General features: G+C 55.1%; 1 protein-coding gene across 2 annotated transcripts in view; it reads right to left on the reverse strand.

The window, feature by feature from the left end:
• The window catches only part of SLIT1 (slit guidance ligand 1), a 61,619-nt gene that overhangs the window by 16,811 nt on the left and 17,640 nt on the right, over positions 1–27,168 (reverse strand). For both annotated transcript variants that reach the window (XM_027908214.1, XM_027908208.1), the window contains exons 5-7: positions 924–995; positions 734–805; positions 239–310 (exon numbers count right to left, since the gene is read on the reverse strand). In XM_027908214.1, the coding sequence (XP_027764015.1) occupies positions 239–310; positions 734–805; positions 924–995 (216 nt within the window). The remainder of the gene's footprint in view (positions 1–238; positions 311–733; positions 806–923; positions 996–27,168) is intronic.

The raw sequence follows: 27,168 nt of genomic DNA on the forward strand, positions 1-27,168 counted from the left end.
CATCCCAAAGGATGAAGAGGGAGAAACGGAGGAGCCCAAGAGCATCTGCGCCAGTTGCCATGGCCACCTTGCTTGGCAGTGTTTGGGGATGCTCTGCAGGGGTATCCCCTCCATTCCATCCCCACAGTGCTGTCCCAGCACTGCTGAGCTGCCAACAGCAGCAGCAGAACTGTGGTCAACCCACTCAAGATCAGGAGGTCCCTCCCACCCTCACGGCCCCTCACTCATCTGCACTCACAACGTCCGCAGCTTGGGCATGTGGTTGAAGCTGGACACGGGGATAGAAGTGATATTGTTGTTATTCAGGGTCCTGCAGGAAGACAAAGTGGGGCAGGTCAGGGTGGACAGGCTGTAAACAGGAATGTGAGATGATCCAGGTGGCACTAAACCCCTGGGAGCAACAGCACATCCCCACACCCTGGCACCGGGTGAATGGATGGAGAAGCACAGGCTGGAAACAGCCCAAATGCCTAGGCAGGACTTGTTGCCCTTTCCAGGTTTCTCCTCTCCACAGCCAGCTGCAGCCAGGTAGGCCCCAGGGCAGGATCAGACCCTGGAGCACAGCTCTGCAGCAGTGATACCAGACCCCTGCTCAGCCCCTCCTCGAGGCCAGGCAGAAATGGCATGCTGGGGATGTCCCTGTAGCACCTCAGAAAGTGGGGACACCCAGGGACACTCTCACCCCACATGGGGTTTCCAGGCTGGAGGCTCCAGCCGGCTCCTGGCCACTTACAGGACCTCTAGCCCCCGCAAGGCACGGAAAGCTCCATCCTCGATGCAGCTGATCTGATTCTTGTCCAGTTGCCTGAAGGAGAAAATCAGAGAGAGAACTGATGGGACAGCACAGGTAGAAAGGCTTCCAATACTTCCTGCCACCAGACCTGACCCCAAACTCCCTCATACCCAAAACTGCCATGACTTACAGGTTCTTGAGGTCGGTGGCTCCACGAAACGCTTTCCTGGGGATGGCCTGGATGAAGTTCTCACTCAGATCCCTGCAGAAGAAAGAGACAGGAAGGAAAATGAGCAGTGCCTGCAAAGCATGACGCCCCATGGGAGCAGGGCATCCACAGGCAGGGGCATGCCCCAGTACTCTGTGATTCCTCAGGAGCTCTCATGAACTGTAATTTAGCTTCAGGTCCTTGTCTGACCATTGGTCTGCTGGCTGTCCTGAGGCAAGTCCAGCTCCATTCATGGAGGCTGAAAGTGAATGGGGCTCCCTGGGCATTGCTGTCCCTGGCTCAGACAAGCGGAGCTGCGTGGCACGGCTCTGGGAAAACCCTCCATACTTAAATACTCTCTGGCTGCTATAATTACAGGTCCCTGCTGATTAACTGGTAATTACACTTAGTGGTTCCAGGAGGCATTCCCATGGAGCCTGACCTGCACTTCAGAGGGCACAAATAATCAGGTCATTACTTACTTCATCACTGCACAGCACTGTCTGTGTAATCACCTGCTCTGCAATGCCAGGGCACGCCAGGCCTGCAAGGGCTCTGTATTGCGGGGCTGGCAGCAGATCAAATTCCCTACTATGCCTGTGCTGGCTTTTAATGAGCATAAAGACCAAAAATCTCACTGCAAGTAGGGTCTGGGTGGACTGGCTCAGTTCTGGGAAGACCTGCCTGTCATATTTTTTCCCGGTGGCTCCCAAGCAGCCATTCCCTCTCCCACCATAAGGGTCTGGAGCTCGTTTGAGCTGCATTGCCTGCTCCCAGCTCCACGCCAGCACAGTCCTGCTCCAGCCACCTCTGAGGCAGGAAGTCAAGTCCCCACCTCCTTCCTGGCACAGGGAAGCTGAGGCACAACACAGTATTTTCCCTATGCAAATCCAAGCAAGTCCATGGGTGAATGAGGAGTAGGAACAGGGCATCCTGCACAGATAGTGTTCCCTGGCATTACACAGGCCACACAGACACCACCATCCCAGCCCCAAGAGGTGTTTGGGGCGTCCATAGGTATCAGCATATCACACTCAGTGCTCACCAGCTCTGCTTCAACACAACAAAGCCTGTTCACTGTTACCCTCGGGCAGTTGGACTGGGCCAGGATGGAGGCACAGCATCCACGTTTCTCCCCATGCCCTCATTTCCTCCAAAAAATGGGCTCAGCATGGCACACAGGCTGCTTGCAAAATACCTGGAGGTCTCAAAACTGGGACTTCCCCTCAGCTGAAAGCCTCACTGCCACAACAAGAAAATGTTCCCAGAGGAAAGCACCAGCATCACTTGCACAGATGCAGAAGGAGAAGCAAAACACAAGGACAGTGGGTCTGCCTAGCAGCAGGGTTGCCATCTGGTTGGGTGCCCAGCCACCAAGGAGATGCCAAATGGTCCCAGCGAGATGCCCTTGCCCCCTGCATAGTAATGCATCGCTCTGGGTCGTTCCTGGAGAATCAAACCCGGCTGGCAAAACATCAGTGCTGGGGAAGAGGAAGGGAGATGCCGCCTCTGGAACGGTCCAGGCTAACAGAGAAGGAAAAGGCCAGCTCCTCTGCGAGCAGCAGGCGCAATTTCACCGCTACCCACGCGGCGGCACTGCCAGGCTGCCCTGTCTGTGCTGCCTGCACTGCCTTCGCCAGCTGTTCCCAGAGCTCCGGGGCGACACCTCCTCCCCCTCCCCAAGGGGATCAGGGTCCCCTCACCCTCTCCAAAGGGGAAGGACCTGACATCTACAGCAGTCCCTGACACCTTAGCACTCCTTCGGATGCAAACGTCTTCTCCTGTACTCTGCTGGGGATGTGATGAGCCTGGCAATTGCACTGACCTTTCAGAAAAACACACCACTGCACCAATTTCTCTTTTTCCTTTTAGCTCCCAGAAGGAATCCCTTATAAAATGCTTTTTGGAAAAGACAAAGAGCAACATTATTAAACAGTGATCGGACAATGGGGAGCAGTTTGAAACTAAAAGAGAGATCTAAATTAAGTGTCGGGAAGAAACTTTACTGTGAGTGTGGTGAGCTGCAGGAACAAGTTGCCCAGAGAACTTTTGGGATACACCATCCTTGGAAGTTTGTTCAAGGCCAGGCTGGATGGGGCACTGAGCAACCTGGTCTAATGGGGGCCATCCCTGCCCATGGCAGGGAGTTTGAACTAAATGGTCCCCTCCAACCCAAACCATCCTATGATTCTATGAACCCTCCAGGTGAAGTTCACCACTCTTCCTAGCAATGCAATCAATGCATCACCTTCCTTCTTGGCATCTGCCTATCCCTCCAACATAAAACCCATCACGGAGATAAGCACCACGCTTCAGTGCTATATACCCCTCTTCCAGCTCTGGTGCTGCCTGCCTGGGCAGGTCCTGCCCACATCTTCTTTTGTTCCCCCATGAAAACTTTGCATCTCTCCGCTTGCAGCACATGGGACTCCCAGCGCGCCCAGGGAGTAAACCCAGGCGTCTGTCTCCAAGCTGCTCATTTACAGCTTGCGAGGGAAACGCTGCTAGAAGGTTGCAACTGACTTTGCGAGGCTTCTCCCCTTCACAGCTTTTTGTGACAGTCACTGATGAAGTGCTGCCGTTGGGGGTACCGAAGCCAAGAGGGACAGACGCTGGATTCGAGGGTTTCAGCAAGGCCCCGGCACCAGGCTTAGATTAGATTGCATGGTTACACAGCTGACGACACCAGGACAAACACATGCTCTGCCTGTGGGATTCTTGGGCCCCGGCGTTGGAACAAGGCACGGCCCCTTCCCTCCTGGTGTTTCATAGCTCCCAGCTATGTTTGCTTTACACTTTGGCGCGGAAGAAACAGCAGATGGCACGGCTTCTCCTCGCTCCACCGCGCCGCTCTCAGCACCCGCGGCGGCTGCATCGGTGCTGCCTCATACCCCGCCAAATACAAATGTGTCGTTGCCATCGCATGTGGAGTGCCAGCTTGCAGCGGTGACCACGGGCACTGACAGGTCTGACAGTCTCGCTGGGGACCAGCTGATGGACAGGCACAGACAGAGGAGGGGGAGTTGCCAAAGCCGCCCTCACTGTCTTTTCTGGTTTCACTTCCAGGTATTGTCCTAAAGCTCAAAGTTTGAGAGTTCCTGGTTACTGAATCCAGGGGATGCCCAAACAGCCAGCCCATTCACAGCACCACCATCCACCGAGGGTAATGCTCCCAGGGCACCATGCAGCTGGAGTTTGTCTCTGCATGGCACAAGTAGCCCAGGAGTGCAAAGGGGGAAGAATGACAAGGGGTGAGCAGGTGATGGAGAAGACCTCTGTCCTCAGGCTCACCTCCCACAGGGATTTTTTCACCCAGCACATGCCTGTACAACGGCAGAGCCAGCTCCAGCCCACAGCTGTGTGATGGCAAGAAGGCGGGTGGCCACTTTTATTCTACTTCCCCCGAGAGCCTCATGGCCAGACTATATCCACACAAGTCCCACCCCTGGCTGAGCAGTATGAGGGATGGTGGTGTTCAAGGGCTTGGGATTTTGGGGGCTTTCTTACACCCAGCTGCCCTGTCCCATTGTGTGCAGGATGGCGCAGGATCCGTGGCAGATCAGGAGCTGCCCCGGCGCTGCCTCGCCCGGCAGCCACAGCCCCGTCCCGCTGTGGGTTCCCGGGGAGGCTCGGCGAGGAGCCAGGCGCGGGGACACGGCTCCTCGGGGCTGGCAGGGGCTCGGCGGCGGGAGCCAACCCCCCAGAGCGACGCCCTGCCCGGCGCTTAGCGGGGCGCCCGAGCAAAACTGTTCGACATGGCTTCCCAGTGGGGAGCCCACTCAGGCGAACAAACCCCGGCAGCCTTAATCTCCCCGGCAAGAGCCCGGCGGGCCGGAGGGCGGGCGGGAAGGAGGGGGCCGCAGCGGGGCTGCGGCGGCCGGGCGGGGAGGCCGGGGCTATTACCACGCTCTCATTCTTTCGGCTAATCCTGACTTCACACTTTAACCTGATTGAGCCTTGTTTGGCGAGCCGGCTCCTTGCGCGCCGTGTGAGGGGATTAGGGCCGGACGCAGCGGGGAGGTAATTGCTTTCCAGCGGCGCTAGCCCCGCATCCTCCAAGCCCCCCGCCGCCTGCCAAGAGCGCTGGGGCGGCCTGGCAGCCCTCCGGCAAGGCGCTCCCCTCGCCAGGCATCCCGGCTTGGCAGCGGCCGCCGGGGCTGGCTCTGTTGGTGGTGCAGAGGTCCATCCTGTCCAGGGTCAACAGCCACAAGAGCACCTTGTACGAGCCAAAGTTGCAGCCCGTGTCATGTCCCAGCCATACTGGCAAGGGCTGCGGAGCCACACTGCGGCAGGAGAGCGACCTTCCGCCCTGGCAGCGTCCGCACGCCCAGGACCAGCTGTCGGTTCCAAGCAGGTGAAGTACATGGGGCTGCTCTCTTCTTTAGTCTGTTTCCTCCCCAGCATCCGTCTGGAAGCTCACTAGCATCCCATGGTCTCTCAGACCCTCCCCTACTCAGGGGGCAAATCACAGGCATTAACCCTTCAGGCGCAGCCACCGCACAGCTCCCACGACAGAAATGCATGGCAGGTCCCTGCTCACAGGCTGGACACTGCCCCAGAAGCTCCACTCCACTGGCGCTGGGACCAGCTGTGGCAGGCACCAGCTCAGCCACAGCAACCACCCAGCATGCCTCAAGCAGACAAGGCAGCTGCCCTCACAACCAAAGCCACAAGTTCTGGGCATAATCAGCATTTCAGGCTGGGACAGGTGCTCCCCAGATCCCTCATCAGTGCTGTGCCAGAGCACAGCTGGCATTTCCCCAAGCCAAAGTGTCTACCTGGACTAACAGGCAAGGACGAGGAACCAGCAGCTATTAAGCAGCCTGTTGTCTCAGATCACCCTGCACATGCTCTTTGTCCCAGCACAGCCTATTCAGGGCAGAGGGATGGAGCAGACAGGGGGCTGCTCCGCCAGCACGGCTGTTCAGCCACCACCTCCACCACTTGACAGGTGACAAGGGGTGAACTGGAGTGACAGAAAGACTCTTGCATTACACAAGATCGATAGACTGATCAGCATTCGCATTAGTAGCCCAAAATCCCTCAGGGGTTTTACACTCCTGTTTCTCAGGAAACTTACTGTTTCTGCTGCACCCACTGCTTGTGCCAGTTTTGGCACCTGCAGCCCTGTGTGGGGGAAGCAAGTGTCACCCACATGTCCCAGCTGCACAATCCACTTGAGGTGATGCACGAGTCCCCAGTGCTGCAAGGATCCAGTGCTCAAGGAGGGATGTTCCCGAGGGGAGCTGCTTGCTGGAGGGTCAAGGCAGCCACCTTTCCACTGCATTAGCAGGATGCCGGAATAACAAGGCAGTTTTGTCCACCATGTCACCTGCCCCAGTCCCCAGTGCCAGTGTGAGTGGCGCCTCCACAGCCCTGTCTCAGGTTCAGCCTCCTATGGTGATCCCTCAGCATGACATCACAGTGTTTGATTTTTAATGGGCTCCGCCGGCCCACCTGCCAGCACCACTCCATCCTGGCCAAGGGTGATGAGATGGACCTCCCACCCTCCCCGCCCCCTTTCACTCCACCATATTCAAGGTCATGGATAGCCTGTGCACTGCCTGCTGTTGCCTGCTACCCCTGTGACCCTAGCCCTGGGGCTGATGGTGTTTGCACAGGACAAGGTGCGATGGCAGAGCCTGATGCAAACAGGGCGCAGCATGGTGAGCTCAGTGTGAGCCCCTGCCACTCAGGAAAGAGGCTGCAAGGTCTCTGGAAAAGGCACCTTTGCAGGGGCCAGAAAAGGAAATGGGAGGGGATGGGACAGGGTCCAAAGCAGGATGGTATGGGGAAAAAGGAACATTATTTGCTGCTTTTCACAATACTAGAACAAGGGATGACCAACACAATCACGAAAGCAGGCTTAAAGTCATAACTACGAGTGACTTCTACAAATTAGGAGTTGTTAATTCATGGAACCCCCAGACACAACCAGCTCAAAAAGAGAAATTAATAAAAGCAAAGTGCAGAGAGATACCTGCCATGCCATGCTGCGGCAAGGAACACCTACCTGCAGGTGAATGCTCAGGAGCTGACTCCTGCTGTCAAGAAACCAGCTGAGCACACCTCAGGTAGCACCACACTGCCCAGTGCAGGCTGCCAGACACAGATGGTGGCTTCACCACTGCTCTGCCAGCAAGGTCTATCACCCACCAGGAATCACTTCTCCTGTCAACCTGTTTTAATGGCAGGTGGAGACACACAACCCTTCTGCTCCTCAGGCCAGTATGGGGATGTCAAATTGGGGTCAGCCCAATGCTGGCACACCCAACCAGGGCAGGGTACCAGGGTCCCTGCTCCAGTCTCTGCCTGTCTCTTGTCCCTGCCCCTCCTGGGCAGGCGGGACCGTGAGTCAGGGCTGGGGGTGGGGTTGATGCCGCTCCTGCAGGGGTTCAAGGGGGAACAGCTGGTTGCTGTGAGGAACATCCCAGGCTGGGCGGTGCGGCACAGCCCTCCCCGCTGGCAGCCAGAGCAGAGTGGCTCATCAGGCAGCCACAGCCGCCAACAATTACGTGCTGAGTAAATCGATGGGATATAATTGGACTATTAAGATCTCATTATCCTCCTGGCTCCGGGTGCTGCAGCCCACGGCGAGCTGGGGGAGACCACAACCTGCAGCCACAGAAACTGCCTCCTGACCCAGACAGCCTTGATGGGTACTGGGGACCAGGTGCATGGAGCACGGGCAGTACAGCAGGGATAAGGATGGTGGCAACGACTTCTATTCAGCACAGGAGACATCTCTGTGGCACAGCAAAGCATTGTGCAAAGGCAGGGAGGTGTCCCTACAGGGGTCCTAGAGAAGAGGACGTGCAGTCATCCTTCTAGCCACCAGAACTGCCTGAAAGCCACCACTGGCCTCTCCTGCCCTGTGCAGGGCTCATTGCTCCTGGGTAAGATGGGCCTCTATATGCGCTTCTACATGTACCTCTACCCCATCTCTGCTGGAAAGTGGGGCTTATGTCCCCACCTGTGAGTTGCCGGGTCCCCATGCTCTGAATCACACAGGCTGCCCAGCCTTGGGGGTCCCTGTCCCTCTGCAAGGGTTGTATCCAAATCCATCGCTTGCTTGTTTACACACCACCCGTGGCATGTGATGTGATTCCAGGCCATGGGACAGTCTTCCCCAAGGGATCAGTATCCTCAGCATCTCTTGGCTTTCAGGATGATATACCAGGTCACATCCACTGAGGTCCAAACGACAATAAATAATAATTTCCCTTAGGAGAGCTGCCCCCATCCCTACCTGAGGCTTCTTGTAGTAATATTTCTTGTCTCGGAACCAGCAAAAGCAATGGATCAGAGCCTTATTTATATCCTTATATATAAGGACAAAACAATCCTTTGCTGGAGCAAGGCAACACACAGCTAGACACCGGGATGTGCCGAGTGCTTCAGACCACAGACCTCAGCAACAGAAGCCCAATCAACAAATTCTGCCTGTCCACTGTGTCCACACAGCAAGGACTAAAGGTGAACAATGGCAGAGCAGGGAGCAATGCTTCATGCATGCTACCCTGCCTTCCCAAGGCCTTCCCAGTGCCATGCTGACCCCAAGCTCTGGCCCTGATGCCTTCCCTCCCAGGAGATGCAGATGCTTCCAAAAACATTAAAGATGGAGGGGTTTGTTGCTTGGACAGATGAGCAGAGCACGTGTAAAAGGCAACATATGCTCATGGCAACAGTTAGTGAGAAGAGTCCCAGCCTCAGCATGATGGTGTTGATTTAGCAAAAACACTTCAGGGCACGCATAAATCTCAGCAGCTTCAAAAGGACACTGCTGACCTGTGCCATGACCTGGGCCACTGTCTTTACCAGAGCACCAGCAGCTGACCCCAGCTGGTATCACCCAGCAGTGCCACCACAGTGCCTGCATGTGCTGAGGGCACACCGGGGATGCTGAGGCACACGGGTACGTGTTCCGTGGATAACATCAGCAGCCCCGTGTTTGGACACAGGGGAAGTTTGGGACACGCAATGTCCATTGCGAGTGGGATGATCTGAACAGGGAAGGCATTTGAGCAAGCCAGGCTTTGCCAAGCAGCTCTCTGTACAGGGCAGAGCCTGCGTGGTGGCTCTAGTCCAGGTCCAGCAAGGATCGGCTCCTGCGTGGGCTGCGCTGCAATGCCAGAGCCACGGGACTCGGCCTCCACGGGAAGGAGGATGCTATGGGAACAAGGGGAGCTGGCCAAGGAAAAGAGGGGAGGGTGGGAGGGAGGGGGAATAAAGCATCTGCTACACACCCTGGAGCCTCTTCAGAGATTGAAACAAGTTAAAAGCAGCAGCTTTAATGGAAACACAAGTGAAATAACAAGCTGCAAACCCTGCATGCCTGTCACCGCCCCCTCCCCACACTGTCCCTTTGTTCCAGCAACCTCGTTATCAGCAGGAAGGAGAGCCAACATGAGGCTAAGGCATTGCCATCAGCTCTTCGACATCCCAAAGTGTCTTAAGAGAGCCACAGCACCCGCTGTGCCCAGTGCCCTGTGGTCTGGCAGAGCCCAGGGTGAGCAGGGGGTTGCCCTGCAGCCCACATGCCGGAGTAGCCAGCCTGTCACTTTCTGCAAAGGGACCTTCTGCTGGGTGAAGGTTCGTCCCCTCCCCTGGCTGGACATGGAGTGTTAGAACTGCACCTGTCTGGCTCACAGCCATTGTGTCCCACTGCCACTGAGAGATGAGACACACAGCCGGTGGCCCCATCACTGCACGACCTCCTGCTTTTCTGCATCTCTGCTTCTCACCACCTCCAAGTCCCCTTTGCCCTGGTGTTCAGCAAACCTTTTCTCCTCCCTCCTTTCATGTTTTTGCTTCTATCTTGCCCTCTTGTAGCGGGAAATCCCTGCATGAACCCTCCACCAAAGCACATTTTCTTTCCAGCTCCCACGCTACCCTCCAGCCTCTGCACCTACCAGCTTCACATTTGCATCACCCAGCATGTTCCACACACACTGCGAATCAAAGGCACAGAGCCATCCCTTTCCCCAGGGCTGCACATCTTCAGCCCCGCAGAGGGAAACTGCTGCCCAGTGCTCACAGACCCAGCACATCCTGGGACATCCAGCAAATCAGGACACCGCAGCAGCTCCAGAGCTTGGAGCAGAGCAAGCCAGGGGGTGGTGGCAGGGATTTGCTGGACCCTATGCGGCTCTACCTCCAGCAGACAGCAGCATGCCAAAACAAGACCCTCCTGTGCAGCTCCATGACAATTAGGAGACGGTTCAGTCCTCCCTCACCCCGTCATGACCCCATGCACGACTGTGCCTTGCCGTGAGAAGTGCCAGGCTCCAGCCCTGCACTCCAGGAAGCCTTTCATCCTCCAGCACGCAGCGTGTGCTCCCTGCCTGGCAGCTTGCACCCGAGAAGACACCCCGAACTTGATGCCGCAACACTCATCCAAGGTGTAAATGAAAAAGCAAATAGCTCTTCTGGAGAGTCAGCCCTGAGCCCTGTGGGGAGCTGGCTGCAGCTCTCGTTAGCAAGCTCATCCTCTGGGTTTGCGGCACTGTGGAGCTCAGAGCTAATTGACTCCCAAGCTCTGAGGCTTTTAATTGCTAATAAGTGTGAAGCCAGCCCTGCCAGCCCTCCTGGATTCCTCCGAGGTGTGAATGAGGCTGAGCCAAGCTGAGAATTGCATCCCGGCTGTCCCAGATCTGTCCCAGATATTGGTGAGCCAAGAAGTGATGCTGTGGATCTGCAACGCTGCTCCTGCAGGTCCCGGGACAGCAACTGGCCCCAGCTTTGAGAAGGGCTAAAGCAAACTCCCTAAGGGATGGAGGATGCTCTGAAACCAATGCTGAACTTTGCAAGACTGGAGTTACTTGATGAGATGCCCTGGCATAACTAAGGGTCCTTCATACTCCTCATGCTCAGCCCTGCACTAAGATGGGTAAAACTGTTGCCTCAGTAGCAGCTGTATTTCATAGAATGGCTTCCTGAAGGCACTTGGGAGTGACCACAAAGCTGGCAGTGGGATGCAAGGTGGGAGATGCATGGCAGGGTGAAAAGCATCAGGCTCTTTTGGCAGCTAGGGTGGAGCCAGTGGATCCTGCCTAATAGCTGGTAAAAGAGATGTGATTTTACACAGGGCTGGAAGGAAATAGCCCTGACAGGAAAAGGGTCCAACAGGAAAGGAGGGTGGGAAGACAGAAGGGGGCAGAGCGAGTGCGAGGCTGAGAGAGTGCCCGAGCACGTGAACCAAACACACAGGGGCACATGGCAGGGAAAACCCAACAGGCAGATAAAGAGACTCCATCCTGTGTGACACACATCAAAGCCGGGATAAGAACTGCTGGAACAGCAGCAAAGCCCAGCTACAAAGCTTGGCCTAGGCTGGATGTGCCCTTGCCCCAGTAACGTTGTTCCCAAGAGGGTTCAGGAGAGCAGCAGCCAGTCATGGCCATACCCCAACTCACAAGGCTTCCCTCCATGAAGCAGCTCTTTGAAAAGCCCCTGGCACAAAACCACACTGCGGGTCTGGGGAAGTCTCTGCCTGCCGGCAGTTAGTACAGCTCCAGCCCCCATCTCGGTCAGAAAACACAGCCGCCCACGGACCTCGCCTGTGCTGGGGATCAACACACCCTCCTTGTTTTGGGGAGACAGAAATTAGTTGCTGGAGGCACATCTCGGTGCTCCTCCTGCCTTTTCCCAACTGATGCATGCATGGAGCCTTGGAGGAGTATCAAGCCTGACAGCAGCGGCCAACCAGAAGGCACAGACTGGGGAGACCTAGCCCTGAGCCTGCAGGCACCAGGAGGTCTCACACAGACCTTCAGCCTCCATATTAAAGCTCAAGTGATGGAGCAGCTCCACATCCCTTTGCAAACTGCCCTGAGGTTAATTATCCTTGGGGTTAACAATGCACTTCTTGTCTCTGCTCCAAGTGCATCTGACTCATGGTGGGGACATTGGCTCTGTGACTCCAAGAACCCATGGCTGACTCTGCCCTGTGGATGTGCCTGAACAGCCAGGGGCTGTGTTACCTGCATGTCCACAGCTCCTGCCACAGCCTGATTGAGCTCGAGAGCAGCCAGGACTGCAGTGAGGATTCTCACTGAAGGGAGAGCCAGGAAAATCTGGGAAGAGAGGATAGGAGCCTTCACCCTTGGTTGGCTCAGGGGGTCACTCCTCACAGCTCCAAGGGAGCTGCTGGCTGGGGCTGGAGGTCCCGAGGTTGCAGCCAGCCTCCAGCAGGGCTGCGGGGGTGGCCTGGCACTGCTCAGCACAGCTGCAGCTCGTGATCTGGGACCTGGGGAGAAGAGCCGCCAAGGCTGATTACCCCCACCAGAGCAGGCCTGGCAGGTTTATTTTTAACAGTTCTGATTGAAGCTGGTTTCCTGCTGACATTTACACTCCTTCATCATTATCGGCTCCCCAGCTTCCAACCGCCAAGTTAAAAGGGGGGGATGAAATCTGCCGAACAGTGGGGTCCTGGCTGCAAACCCCACAGGAGTGGGAGAAACCCAGGCCAGTGCAGTTGGGCAGATATTGGCCTCCTTGGAGGGAGGCGGGTGGCCAGGAGCCCCATCTTACAGTGAGGGCATTACAGACTGGAATCCTGCCACTGGATGCAGCAGGAACCATCTCAGGGCGGCCTGGGGAGGGATATGTGTCATCTATCACTGGCAGCATGGCTGGGCTACAGATGCAGCTTTGGGTGCTGGTACCCCCAGAGATACCCATGCTCCTGGGAGTGCCCCAACGGTGATTGGCTCCAGATGCTGCTGGAGCTACGGCTGCTGGCTGGGGCCAGCAGAAGAGTGAGCTGCCAACCCTGGTTGCACAACCTGTGTCCATGCCACGAGCTACCAGGGATGGGTAAAGGCGCTCAAGGGAACACGTGGGGGCTGGACCTCTAGCATGATCGTCTGCAATGGGAGAGGTGAGCAGAGGCTGTGCAGCACAGCCTGACCCTCATCCTCCTTCCTATATATACTGCCATGGGAAGGTGGGCAATGCATGCAGAGCCAGTAGTGGGGCTCCCATTGTGGCCAGAGCTAGGCACTCAGATCTGAAACCCTCTTTTTTCCCTAAGAAACAGTCAAATTCCAGCACATGCGGGCTAAAAATACACTCCAGTCTGCCCAGGACTCTGCAAGCTCTTACATCTCTTGGATGATTCATATTTTGTCAGATTCGAGATCAGTTTTGAGATTAAAAATACCAGGTTTGGTAGACAAGCATGTCACAGGCCCCAGAAGATGCCAGAGCCCTGCAGAAGGAGGCTGGAGACCTGACTGAGGTGGGAGATGTCCTGCTGCAGCTGGGATTGCAGGCTGGGCACAGTTCCTGCCATGGGGAACAGCTGTCCCTCACCCATGGATGTGGAAAGCCCAGCAGCAGCCCTGGATGGGTACACACTGCTCCAAATCCAGACAACTGGCGCTAACCCTGCTGCATCCCAGAGCAGCCCCAAAACGGGGTGGATGCATGCATGGGAGCTTGCCTCCAGCTTTTTAATTACCTTCATGGTTATGAAATCGTCAATAACTAATTAGACAGCCCCATTCCTTCCTAATATGCCAAAAGCTGCTTCCTAATTAAATATTACAGGGATTTAAAAGCATTTCTGAAACATATTACATATGTAAAATACTGTGAATTAGCCAGCTCCCACACTGAAATCCTGCTCAGGAATGATGCAGGGACCTGGCTGGGCAGAAATCCGGGACATCTTTTCAAGTAAATTGGGAAAAGGGGCCATTTTTCTGGCAAAGAGAGTTTTCTCTGAGGGTTGGAGATTGCTGGAGCACAAAGGAGACAGCCCAGAAACGCCTCTATGTGTCCCACCACCCCCATGAGCCATGTGAGTCCCCCAGCAAAGGTGGTTGGGATGTAAGAGGGCTCCCAGTTAGTTAAGAAAACATTAATGCAAATTGTCAGCGAGCCTGGAGATGAGATCCCAGGAACCACAGCTTGGAGAGGAGCAGACGCTTCCTCATATTATCAGCCCATCCACCTGCTGAGGGGGGAGCAGGAGTGGGGAGCTGCTCAGCGCTAGAAGAAAGAAGCTCTGAGAACCAATTTCCATCCGACCACAGCGTATTTGATGTCTTGTGAAGTCGAGTTCACAAGTGTTGTCTCACCTCTGCCTCGCATGGGGAATGGGCCGGATCCTCCCTGTGCACACACAGCCCCAGCTCTGGCTGAGCATGTGAGCATCCCACAGCACCCTGGGATCCGGCATGGGATGAGCCATACCCATTGCACCTCTCTGGCCAGAACGGAGCTGGAGAAAAAAAGGGCTTGAGTTTGGTCTTGTCCTCATAAGTAGGGGGCCAAAGTTCCTCTGTCTTGCTTTGCTCCATGCACAGAAAGCTTCTGTGCTTCAGTCCTCAGCACCAGCTCGGTGTGAGCCCAGTTCAGCACTGAGATGGAGCCATGGGGACCATGGGAGGGGGCATAGGAGGGCTGCAGCATCCCCCACCATAACGTGAAGGCAGGAGCCCAGCCCAACGCAACTTGTGTCTGCCATGGTGCCAGGCTCTTCCCCTAAAAGCAAAGAAGAGAGCAGGCAGTTTGCAAGGGAAAAGGCTGGGAGCAAAGGCAGGGAACACCACCAGGTAATTGCCTGCAAACTTAACTGGGCTTGCAAGTGGGAGCTGCAGTGCCAGGCTTTGAACAGGGCTGTTTCATGTGCCTGGTGCTTCTGCCGCTCTCTGTGCCTTCCATCAGACACCAGAGAATGGATGAGGACAGAGGCAGTGTTTGAAATTCACACTTCAAAGTTGCTATCCGAGTGGACTGGCCTGTATCTGCGGCACAACTGGAGGCAAGTCAGGGAGGAGAGGGTGAGCACGGAGATGAGCTCATGCTCCCAGAGCCTTTAATGCCAGGATCAATCGCTTGCTCGGGGATGCTCTGCTGTAGCAGAGGAGCTGTACTCAACCCCTTCCTTGCTACTACTCCCATGTTGCAGCTTGCACTCAGGGTAACGCTGGAGCACCCTCAGGCCTGGGGCTCTCTGCACGCTGCCACACTGCCTGGGAGTGTCTCCCGTTGTGCCCATACACTGTGACACACACACTGCAACCCATCACCCACCACACCATGTCCACACACTCTCCAGCGTGCAGACACACTGCACATGCACGTGTTCTCCTAATTCGTCCTTAACTCTCAAGCCTTTGCCATTTTTCACCCACCCTTGTGCCAGCACACCTGGAAAAGCAGCACCCTGGGGAGCAGCAGAGGGGAGGACATGGCCCCTCCCACAGTCCAGCCCATCTTTTAGGTCTGGTGGAAAGACCAGTGCAATGCTCCTCTGCTAGCAACACTACCTTATGGTACGCAACCCAAGGAGCACTCTGTGGAGGAAGGAAGGAAGACCCTGGTGCCCCACCACCAAGCCCAGGGACGCAGATGTTTAGCCCCAGGCCAGCTCAGATCTGCACGCTATGGCCTGGACTCTCCTGCTAATGCTCTCCCCACAAAAAATAGCAGGGTTGAGGGTCTAAGTACATCAAAGCCGGGCTTTGAACCAGCTTAAAGAGGCACCCTGATTTTAATCAGACTGCCCACGCCAGTGACAACAAGATCCCCCTGAGCCATCTGCACCCTCTCACATGGCATCCCAGAGGCTTGCAAAGCACAGCCAGAATGCAGACCCACCAGGGCTGGTAGACACAGGGGCTCTCTGGGACATGGCTCAGGGGACAGATGTGCTGCATTTAGCTCCTAGCCAAAGGACAGCCCTAAGCCAGGGAACTGACCCCCTTCCAGGACTGCCACCTGCTTTCCAGGGACTCAGCAGCATCATCCCCCTTTTTCCAGGGACAGATTAGGGCATAGGGAGAACATGCATCAGTGTCCATAGAGCCACAGGCCGAGGACCACTCTCCCTCCTTCAGCCCTTGGAGAACTCCCGAGCCCCCCAACCCTGCCAGCTGAAAGGCTCTCCCATCTGCTCTCTGGAGCCACAGCGTCTGGAGGGCCGGGCAATACCTGCCCCTTCCCCGCCAAGGCACCACGGGGTGGGCAGCCGACCTGCCGAGCTGGGACATCCCCACTCGCCCCCGCGACCCACGGGCAGCTGCCTGAGCGAGCGTCCCCCGGCTCGCGGGTGGCTCAGGCAGTGTGGGGCTGGGGAGGGAGGGCAGCTGCCCACCTCCCCCGGGAAAGGTGTAGGACAGCCAGGAGGAGACAGGCGCCAGCCAGACCCAAGCCGAAAGGAGTCGCCAGGCACAACGGCAGTCGGGTGCTGGCCGCACGCTGCTGAGGACCAGCATGGTCAGCTGGTGGATGGGCCCAGCAGAAATAGTATCCCACCGCCCATTTTGCCCCTGGAGAAGAGAGGGTTTGCAGCAGCGCCCGCCCTGTCAGGCTGCAAACAGCCTCTCCTCCTCATTATTTTTTCACCGCAAGAACTATCTTATACCTTATCAATAATTCACAGGTACAAACGATAACGTTCGCTGTCATGGTCCGGGAGCCACATGTTCCCGGCGAGGGGGAAGGGGCCGGTTGCGATCGCTATTGTTAATGCCTGCGGAGCTGGGGGGGGAAGACGGGAGGATAAATATTTAACACTGTGTCTCCGAGCAAATGTCCATGACCGAGGGCTGAACATGGGGTTTTACACAGAGCTGCTCCTGCCCTTGAGAGGGTCATTAGCATGTTAAAAGCCGTCAGAATGGGGCTGATGGAAAGGCTCTGCTGGAGGGACCCCCAGCGCTCTGCCTGGGGGCCAGCAGGGAAGCAAGGGGCTTTTTCCTGCTGCAGAAACATGGCGATCCCCATCCTGCCCAGATTTCCCCTTTCCTGAGCACAAAGGCTGTGCTCTCGGCTGCCCATCGAGGAGCATCCCCAGCTCTGCCTGCTGCCACACCGAGGCGTGCGGGAAAGAGGCACCTGGAGGTAACCCGGGGCTGGTGGGTGGCCGGGGCAGTTCATTGTGCAGAGGAATTACAAAAGGGACACAAAGAGCCACACACCACATTTTGTGTGAGCTTCCTCTCCCGGGCCGCCCGAGCCTTTCTTTTGCCGTGTTGAGGGTGAGCTTTCTGTGTAAATCCCCGGGGCACGGCAGGGGAGAATAGGTGTCTTTGTGAAAGAGGCTGGAAAATAAAGGAAAAAAAGAGAAGCAAAAGCACAAAACCCACGCCCGGCAGTGGCAGGCTGCAAGGACAGGAGCACAAAGATTCCCAGAGGATGTAAAGACAGTCCTACAACCGGGGGATCAGGGGTCGGCAGGCTGTGATGGCACATGGGCATTTGCACACAGTGCCCCGCTCACGGGGCCACCAGTGAGACCCTGCAGCATCCCACCATTGTCCCCAAATGTGCAGCCAGGGTGCTACTTCCCACAGCCATATCCCTAGCTACAGCCAAGTTTCACCTTCTCACTGTTGCAGGCACAATTTCGGGGGACTGACAGACAGGAAAACCCTATGTCCAGATAACCCAGGAGCACTCCGTTTTGGCCTTGCTGTCACAGTCACTTCTGGTGTCTCTGCAAAAGGGATGGGAACAGGAGAGAAGGAGGTCCTGTCTGGCTCTTTGGAGATGGGGACTGGGAGGAAGAGCATTTGTGACAGGCAAGGGAACAGTGTAGGGAAGAGACAACATCTTCAACCACCACTGCTATTCGCCCTGTGAACTCCAAGCCAGAGCCTTTGCAAAAGCTCAGTCAGCACCTAACCAGGCAAGGTACTGTGGAGGTCATAAAATTAAAGCAAAGTTGTCTTTCCCCTTTACTGTGCTAGTAAAATATATCTCAGCCTAAGTTGCTCAGACAGGATTGCAGCGCAAGGGTCGGGAAGGCCATGGCTGAGCATCCCCCGGGGAGAGCGTGGGAAGACTGGCGCCAGTGGATCTCCTCCAGCCTGGCTGAGGGCAGGAGGGGCAGCCTAGGACCCCCTTCTGGAAGTTCCCAGGCTGTGGGAGCCCCATTCCTACAAGCAGATGTGCCTGCTCAGACATTGCTTCACATCATCCCAAATGGAGAAAGCCTCCACAGCCAGCTTTGCTCAGCTAGCCTCACGGAGCAGGGATGCTTGGGGGCTTTGAGAGCAATTAAGGACCTGGCCTGGGTTGGCAGCACTGGACTGATGTCCCCAGTAAACAGAGAGGGACAGCGAATGGGGTGCCATCTATCACTCAGAAGGGGACACTTTATCACTGGGACACCTCTGAGCACTCAGCCCAGACCCAGAGCCCTCTCTGGAATTACTGCTCCAACCCTGACACTTCCAGCTTTCACCACTGGGAAAAGAAGTACAGTCTCCTTTGCAGCTTTAAAGGACATCCAGTTCACCTCTTCCTAGCTGAGTGTTCAATGGTTAATTGCTCTCTGTCATGAAAAAGCCAAATTTAATTCTAGCCTGAATTTGTCTGGTTTCAGCCTCCAGGTACTGAATGCTTTTATGCTTTTTCTCTTTTTCTTTTCATTTTCCTTCCCCCTTCCCCCCCCCCCCCGCCAAATTAATGAGGTGCCTACAATCAGTCTTCTCTCCATGCAGTTATGTAAAGAAGGGTATAAATTCCCCTCCTAACCTCCTCTTGCATACGCTAAATAGGCTGAGTTTTTTAATTCTTTTCACTGGAAGGCAGATTTTCCAGATCTCCAATTATCCTGTACTTCCTCTTTGAGCACTTTCTAATTTCCCAACATCTCTCTAAACTACGGGCCCCCAAGCAGAAACTATGCTCAGCAGAGGCTTCCTTGCTGCCCCACAAAACATCAACCCCCTGGTACCCAGAGCTACTCTGCTCATCCATCACTCCCCCAGCTGCAGTGCTGGAAGCCCCTATCCCAGAGCAGGCTGCTGCAATGGCTGCTAAGTCCTTTTCAGTGTAACCACATCCCCAGACACTGCTTCTCATCTTGTAGCTGTGACCTACATTTTTTTTTCCCCAGCTGTGTGACCTTGCATGAGGATGTTTTCCAGTGCAGGTGTTTCAGGCAGAGCATCCCACCAGACCAGCATCCTGCCAGCAGCACCAGCCCTGCTCCTTTCACCTATTGGCTCATGTTTCCTCCCAAACTGAGTTCTGTGACATGCAGGTGGTTTTTTCCCTGGCTACATCATGTACACCACCCAGCTCAGTCTCAGCTGGTGTGGGACAGAAAGAGGAGGCCACAAGGGACCAGGACACTTGTGAGGAGTGATTGGCAAAAGTCAGTATTGCCACCAAAGATCCCAAGACCACTGCAGCTCTGCAGAGATGTCGAACATCAAGTTTACCATCATCAGACCCCGGCTGACATCAGACACCCTGCCAGAAGAGTGACCGCTGCAATTCCCCTAAGGAGGTCTACCAGGAAAGCACACTGTCAGAAATGCTACACTGATTTTTGCAGAATATTTGTTTTCATTGCAATATCCTCCAGGCAACAGTAAAATGACTTGCAGAAGTCTTGGTATATCATGTCAGCACAGTCGCTACTTATCAACCCAATTTGTCAGCTCATCAAAAAAACTGATATCAGGTTTGTTTGACGAGAGCAATTTTCCATGTGGATTGGCATTAATTATCCTTTAATTCCTCCCTGATTGCCACCCATATCGTTATTGTAGTGGGGATCAGTGTCAAGCTGGAGGCAGAGGAGCGGCTGCTACCCAGGCAGAGGCGTCACAGGGATGTTCTATCGTCACTCACTGCACCCTGGCCCCTCCAGTGCTGGGGGGGTTAACGACCTCACCCTCACTCTGGAGGTGACAAAGTGACTGATGCATAGAAAGTGTCACATCCCTCCCTACAAGGTCCAGGTCCTGGCCAGGGGCAGTTGCTAAGAGACAAGACCAGGATGAAAGGAGTGAAGAAGGATGGGGGACAGGAAGGTCCTGTCCTGAGGAGCAGGCTCAAGGCCACGGTGGGGAACTTGAGCTACCTGGGCAAAGAGCCATGTTTGTGCAACCACCTCTGTCAGAGCTGGGGACCTGCCTGCCCTATGATTCCCTTTCCTCAGGCAAGAGGCAGCCCTGGCCACTAGCACAGGCTGTGGCGCCCCAGGAGAAACCAATATTTGCTTTTCTCCAGTTAACCCTCAGGCTGAGGAATGCGGGGTCACCACCTCTGTAACTCCCTGGGGAGGCAGCTGTGTGTGGAGGGACTCAGGGATGTCCCCTTTCAGCTGTGCTATTTATTTTCTCAATATTTGTGGAAGGAAACGAGAGCTGGGGGGAAGGGATGTGGGGCCAAGGATGGGCTGGGAGGATTGGCAGACAGAGCATCAGTCGAGGGTCAGCAGAGGATGGAGGCCAGTCAGCAGACCAGTGCTTCTCAACTGCCCCATGCGCCCCCCTGACACCCTGCCAGGACCCTCTTCTACCACCATTCTTATGGATAGGGAGTGCTGCTGTGGGTTTCCCTCCCGTGCCTTGCCTCATCCCCTGGCTCGGCCATCTGCTCAGATGCAGCCGGACACACCAGAGCAAACCACTGCCTTCACAAAAATCAAAAATCTGTTTCAGGGTGAGCAGGGTCATTCCCACCAGGAACAGGGCTTTGCCAGCATTCAGTAGGAAAAAGTCCCATGTGATGCTCACTTCTATTAAACCTGATGGGCTTTTCTGTAACCTGCTCCACTAAAAATCTGAAATCTCCCACAAAATTATGTGCTGTTGTGCAGTACAGATGATATTCCCAGCAGACAGCTGGCTCACAGCTTATGTCCTGCTCCTGCTCTAAGCCATTAATAAAACTCAAAAGCAATGACCTTGAGGTCCCCACCCGTGACAGTGCTTCCCAGCAGCCCTTTGCTCCCACACTCTTCATCTCATTTGGGACTGATGTGCTTCCAGTCGAGCCCCTGCCACTGGACAGGCTGTGAACACACAGCTCTGGCACCATGTAGCAGGTCTGGAGGAGAAATCTGGCCATCAGTGAGAGGCACAGCCCTTGGAGAGACAGGCAGGGCTGTCACCATGTCTCTAACACCTACAGATCTGGGAAATGCAAATGGCAGGGCCATGCAGGCAATTTAGTTCCTGTCTCCAGGACTCAGTTTTCCATCTATAAATATGAAAAAAACACGCTGATGTCTGCACCGGTGAGGATGTTGGACTGAGGGAGTGCCCCAAGCTACCCTAGAGGCCAGGGGGAGGGCATCAAAGACTAAATATTATCATTCCTCACATTACAACCAAGGCTGCAGAGCAAAAACTGCTACTCCAGTGGTGCTGCCACAGCAGGCTGCATTTGCAATGTCAGCTAAAGATGGAGGTGAGGCACCTCTGAAAGCTGGACTCACGCAGCCGTTGTCCCCAAGCCCCCCGGCCTGCAGTGGGAAGAGTGGAGCCTGCTGCACCCTGTGCTTAGGGCCAGCCAGGGAAGGTGCTTCCTGCAGTGCATCTGCCTGCTCATCCCAGGCACAGCTGGGCAGCGCAGAGGCAGCCGCAATACCCCAGGAGCTTCAGGGCAGCCCCAGTCCCACAGGCACATGCTTGGAGCAGCCATCCTGCCACAGGAGAACCAGGCAGCCACCCACTGTAGCATCCCAGCTCCCAGCCCCAAGCTCCTTACCAGCGGCCCCAGGCTGGGACTGGGGTTGCGGGGGTGTTTCCCAGTCCAGGATGCCCATCTGGAACCCATTAGGCACCTTTAATCCCCCTCATCCATTCTGGTGCTGTCTGAGCTCCCCCCCACCAACACACACAAACGCTGCCATTCAAGCAGTTAATTTAAACAAATTCTGCCCAGCCACCACGTTGAGAAGCGATGAAAAAGCCAAACGAAGCAGCTCAAAGCCAACGGGGGAATAACAAAAAAAAAAAAAAAAAAGAAAGAACGAAAAGAAAAGAAAGAAAACCACTCAGCACGGCGGGGCTGATACCCAGAAAGACCAGCTGCATCCTCCCATCCCAGCCAGCCCCAGTCCTCCCCTCTTGTAGGCAATCAGATACCATGCGGGCTGTGTAATTGGATGGCAAAGGATAGAGAGAGACATCTTAAAGCTTGGGTCTAATCTCATTAACACCCGGCTGCGGGGATGCTGTGAAATCGTAGGATGCAGGAATGAGCAACATGCTGCGCCCGTGGGGAGGAGAACAAGCAAGCTGGAGCAGGACGACAACACCAGGAGGTGGAAATGCCTCCGGTCAGACAGCAAGAGCTGGAAACACCACCGAGTCCTGGGAATGCAGCCAGACTCCTTACTTGCTCCTCACTTGCTTGCTCCTGTTTACCCCACAAGCACAGATCCCCCTCCTACTACATACCCCAACTTCATCCCTATGATTAGTAATTAATAGTGCTGGTGTTAACTGCCAGGCAGTAATAGCCTGGCTGTGCAATGGAGAGGAGCTGCAATGGAGTATCCCTGAGACTGAAATCTTGATGTCAAGCACCTACAGCCCAACCCACACTCATTTTGCATTTCCATAATTCTTGCCTCAGACCTGCACATACCCAGCAAATCATGCCAGTCCATGGCAAGCGGGATCACCAGACCCCAGGCAAACATCCTAAAAGGGTTTCCATGATAGGGTCAACCCACATCCCAAGGCCCCTGTTGCCGAGGCAACCCACAAGTCTGTGTCGCGTAGCAACCGGCCAATGGTGCCCTGAGAGAAAGCCTCCCAGTCCGGGGGTAAACTGGGGGATTTGAAGCACCCATCCACCTGTGGGGCTCTTAATCACACAAAAGCCTCTTTGAGTGCCATACTACGGATGGGAAGACAGTGCAGAAGGCACACAGGGCCAAGACTCCCAGGTCCCCTTCCCAGTTCCACCATGAGAGGGGTTTGGGGCTGGAGAACTTCCAAGCTCTGGGCTGAGAGATACTTTTTGGGAGCTTTTCCTGTGCTTTCCACATTTAATACTTTGTCAGTGCAATGTGGCTAACACCACTCACTCCTCCTCCCTAGGATCCCAAAACTACCACTTCCCAAACACTCAAGAGAACGGTCAAGCTCTTCCCACATGAATCTCCCAGAGAAACCTCTCTCCTCCAGCCCCAGGGCCTGGAAGAAGTCTGAACAACTTTATTTCTCTCCAAGAAGCTCTGCCCTAAATGCCATCCCCCATCAGAGGGGCAGGGAGAAGAAGGGGTGGGGAAACCATTTTAAACCATCCCTGCCATTTCCTGCCTCCCAGTTTATAGAGAACAAGACAGAGGGATGTCTTCAGTTACCAACAGCTCCCTTGGGAGCAGTAAAAATTAATCCAGCTTTTCCTATCCTGAAGAGAAATACAGACATAAATGGGGACCAAAGCCCCTGGGGGCAAAGGGAGGTGCAACAACCATGGAGGGGCCAGGGGAGGCAGCTGGTAAGACCCCCTAATCCATATGCTGCTTAGCTCTGGCAGGGCAGTAGGGGTCCCAACTGCAGACATCTGCATCTTACTGGTTAAGTGAGGGAAAGCCTGAGATGATAATTAATTTAACACGGATGAGAATCTGGAAAATGAATCCCTACCTTCCCAAACCCACCCCCAAATGCAGTGCCAGCAGGGTTTCTTCATGCACGGATGTCGATCAGCACACACTGGGAAATGTGCTCACCAAACCAGGATGCCCTCAGCCCATACCTGCAGGCAGGGGACAGCTTCCCCTTGGCAATGCCTGTGAGCCCTGCTGCACCAGGAAACCCCCTGGGTGTGAGAAGGGGCATCTTCCCAACTTAAACTCACCTGTCTGGCCTTTACAGCACTTTAGCATGGGGAAAATTATCGACCTATAGTAGGGGATACAGCATCCCAGCAGCCTTCTTGGGCAAGAAGTGGGAGCTCACCAAGCCAAGCTGCTGGTGTCAGGGTTGCATGCTGTGTGGCCCACCATCAATTTCAAAACCACCACAGGTCCCTTGGGAGCAGCAGAGAAAGGACATGGCACAGGCACCATTCTGGAAACTGCTGACAGCTTGTATTCATGGCAGACCCAGCAAGAGAGATGAGGAGGTCCAACACCCACTCACAGGAGAATCAACCAGCAAACACAGGTTAATTACCTGGCTCTGCACATCCACATGTCTGTGGATACCAGTGCAGGGGTACCAAGTTGTAACTTATCCTCAAATCACTGCATAAGACTTTTTTCTTCCACATTCTGGAAGTCAGATTACCAGAGGCTAATTCTGCTCACAGTTCTTTAATATTACTTTGAACCCTTCTACTATTTGAGCTGTGAAAACAGGAGGAAGGAAATGCCTTATTATTATTATATACTCAAATTTATGGACAAAGGGATCAGCTCCTCCAAGTGCTCTTTTAACTCTTTCAGGGAACCAAAGGTGGCCAAAGACTGAATGCACACAATGAGCTGTGAGCCAGGGAGGGAATAAGTAATTCCCCTGTGTTTTAATAGTTGTGTAATTAGCACTGCTGCCCAGCATTAAGAAGACTTGATTTTTCATCACTTTTTCCCATGGGTTGCAAATTCCCATTTACCAGTGCATTGCTGGGGAGCTGGGCAGGGATGCTCTGCATGATGCCATGTGGAGGGGGGTACTTTGCTGAAAGGGGCAGGGGGATGAAAGCTGCACCTTACCACAGACCCCTTTGCTTTAATAACATTATGAAAGCCAAATCCAAACCTGCAGCCAAAGCAAGACCAAGGATGAGCCCAGAAGAGCCAATGGCTTGAGGAGGGAGCCCCAGGAGCAGAGCTTGACCCTGTGCATTGCCAGGGAAACCCTGGAAGCGTCTCAACAGCCAGAAAGCTGGAACTGGCCATGGGTCAGGAGCACAACGGGGTGCATGGAGGGAGTGGGGCAGATTATCTCCAGGCAGCTGTCTGGCAATGCCCACTCCTGGCAGCCCTGGCTCACTGGTAGGATAATGGTACAGAAGAGCCAGGGGCGTCCCTGTGCAGGGGCTGCACCATCACGCTGGTGGGAGGGGGCCCAGGCTGGTGGGAAGCAAAGGGGGAGGCTGTTTATCTGCAGGTTGGGGCACAGTAGCAACCCTCAACCCAGCACTCCTGTGCCTCCAGAGACTGAGAGTCAGGTCCTGAAAAGCTTGTGGAAGTGCTTAAATACAAAGAGATCTTAAACAAGTGTTTAATTTGTGAGCCTTTGAGGCTTGTCTGCACTCAGGATCCCCCAGGGAGTCTTATTGTCTCCCCCCCAAAAAAAAGCTGAGGTCTATGGCATGTGAACAATGGAGGAAGAAGGGGAAGAGCCAGCAGGCAGCGAGCAGTTCCCTGCACAAGGGTGTTGCTTTGCAGCAGGGACATACAGCACAAAACCCCAGAAACACCCATAAGGGTGCTGCCCCATGGGCCAGCAGTGCAGGAACATGCCAGCCTGCCTCAGCTTGGCTCTGCTGCAGCCCCCCAAGCCCCACCAAGACTGGGGGTGCCAGTCGCAGCCTCTCACCACCTGGCAGCCCGCCGGGGAGGGGGCTGGCCCCCCACCCGCCTGGCAGCATCTTTCCCTAGGTAACCTCCCCACCTATTAGTGGCACATTTGTTTTCCTGCGTTTCCTTAGAGCTGTCACGAGCCACACTGACTCTTTGTTCCCGGGGACTGCCGAGAGGCCTTCCTTCCCTATCCCCCTCCCCCTGGCTGTTGGGGGGGGTCTTGCAGCATACAGATCTGCAGCTCCCTCCCTACCCCCAGCTACAGGGGTAAACACACTCCCCCTCCTCATTGGTATTCGGGGGGACACATCCCAACCTGCTCCCCCCCAGCCCCGCTCTGTCCCTGACAGAAGGGGCTTTGTTGGGGAGCGTGAGGGGGTACAGCACCCGGAGCCCGAAACGTGGGCATGGTGACAGCGGGGACACTTGGCCCTCACCCGGCAAGGGGAGGGGGATGCTGCCAGAGGAGAAACTGGGACAAAATCTGGGATGTTGGGAGGTTTGCTCTGGCGAAGCTGCTCTCTGCTCTGACCTTGGCACTTTGCTCTTGGGCCACAGACCTGTGCACAAGAACACCAGCACGCACGCATCTTTGCAAAGAGCAAAGGGGCACGTGCCCAGGGAACCAAAGCGAACCTGCTCCAGCATGGGAAGATGAAAACACAATGCTGTGCCCACAGACCCCTTCCCACACAGTGACTGCAGGCTCTTGGGCACTCGCTGAGCTCACCGGCTGCAGAACCAGCACAAAACCTCACTGGAGGTGGTGAACCTCAGACAGAGCCCCAACAGGAGTGACCGTGGGATGACAGGGTGAGTGTCTGGCACAGGAGAGCCAGCCCACCACCACAGCAGCATTTCCAGGGAGCCAGGCTGGCAGGCACTGAAAATCCCCCACTAAATTTAAACCAGGGCTCAGGCAAGTCCCCCACACTGGGGGGGGAAGCAGAGCTGCGGCACATGCATTCCTCAGAGAGCGTCCCCAGCTGACACCCACACCTCCCACCTGGCACCAGCACGACCACCCACTGTGGGGGCATGGGACCGCTCCTTTATCCAGCCGAGCACACGTTTTTTTCTCCATCTCTCCGTTCTCTATCTGGGGGGTTTCCCAGTGCAGCCCCAAGAGGAATGGTCACTGGTACAGTCTCGCAAGCAACACCTCCTACGCGCAGCCAGCCCCATCTGAGCGGGGCCTGTTTTGTTATTCCTTTCTCTGACAGCTCCTTTTTCACTTGTCACCCTGTTTTGCTACTACTCAGCTCACAGCTTCCTCTCGTGTGGTTGTGATCCTCTCCTTCGTGAAGGATGTAATTTGCATTTTCTCATGTTATTTTGCAGTCCTCCATTTTTCTCTTCCTGCTTTTCTAAAGGCAATTAGGGCTGGGTTTAGCCAAATTCAGTGGTGGTGCGAGGAACTAGCTCCAGAGCTCACAATAACGTCATCTCTCCTTCCCAGGCAGGACACCGTGCAGTGCTCTCTGCGACTCAGCTCAGAACTCCATCATCACCCAGATCTTTCAATACCCCTGGTCCCTCTGTCAACTCCCAGAGGTAGTTGTAGAGCATTGCTATTCCTCTGCAGGCTTCGGCTGCAGAAAGAGAGTCTCACAGGAGCGTGACAATCCCCCGAGCTCCTACAACATTTCACATGTCCCCAGCTCAGAAAGTCACCAGCCCTGATTGAGATGTTAATGCTGTTTCCAGGGAGCCCCTGCCCTTACAGACCGCAGAGCAGCACCACAGCCCTTCCCCCTGGGCTTGGCTGCCAGCTAGGACGTGGCACCATCTCCTCCACCATTTTTGCTGGCATGGGTTCAACAGGAGCTGACAGTCTTCAGCCCATGTCCTAAATCTTCTTCCTTCTGAAGACAAGTCTTTTTTCCCCACACACTCTCTGCTCACCCTTTCTCAGCTCCCACTCTGTCTGAGCACAGAGCAGCTGCTGCAGCTTTTGCTGAGGAAAACCACTGGGCAGCTGCT

This window comes from Empidonax traillii, unplaced genomic scaffold (genome assembly GCF_003031625.1).
Source record: "Empidonax traillii isolate 1590-97213 ecotype Southwest subspecies unplaced genomic scaffold, ASM303162v1 scaffold27:size3997909, whole genome shotgun sequence".
NCBI classification, from domain to species: Eukaryota; Metazoa; Chordata; class Aves; order Passeriformes; family Tyrannidae; genus Empidonax; species Empidonax traillii.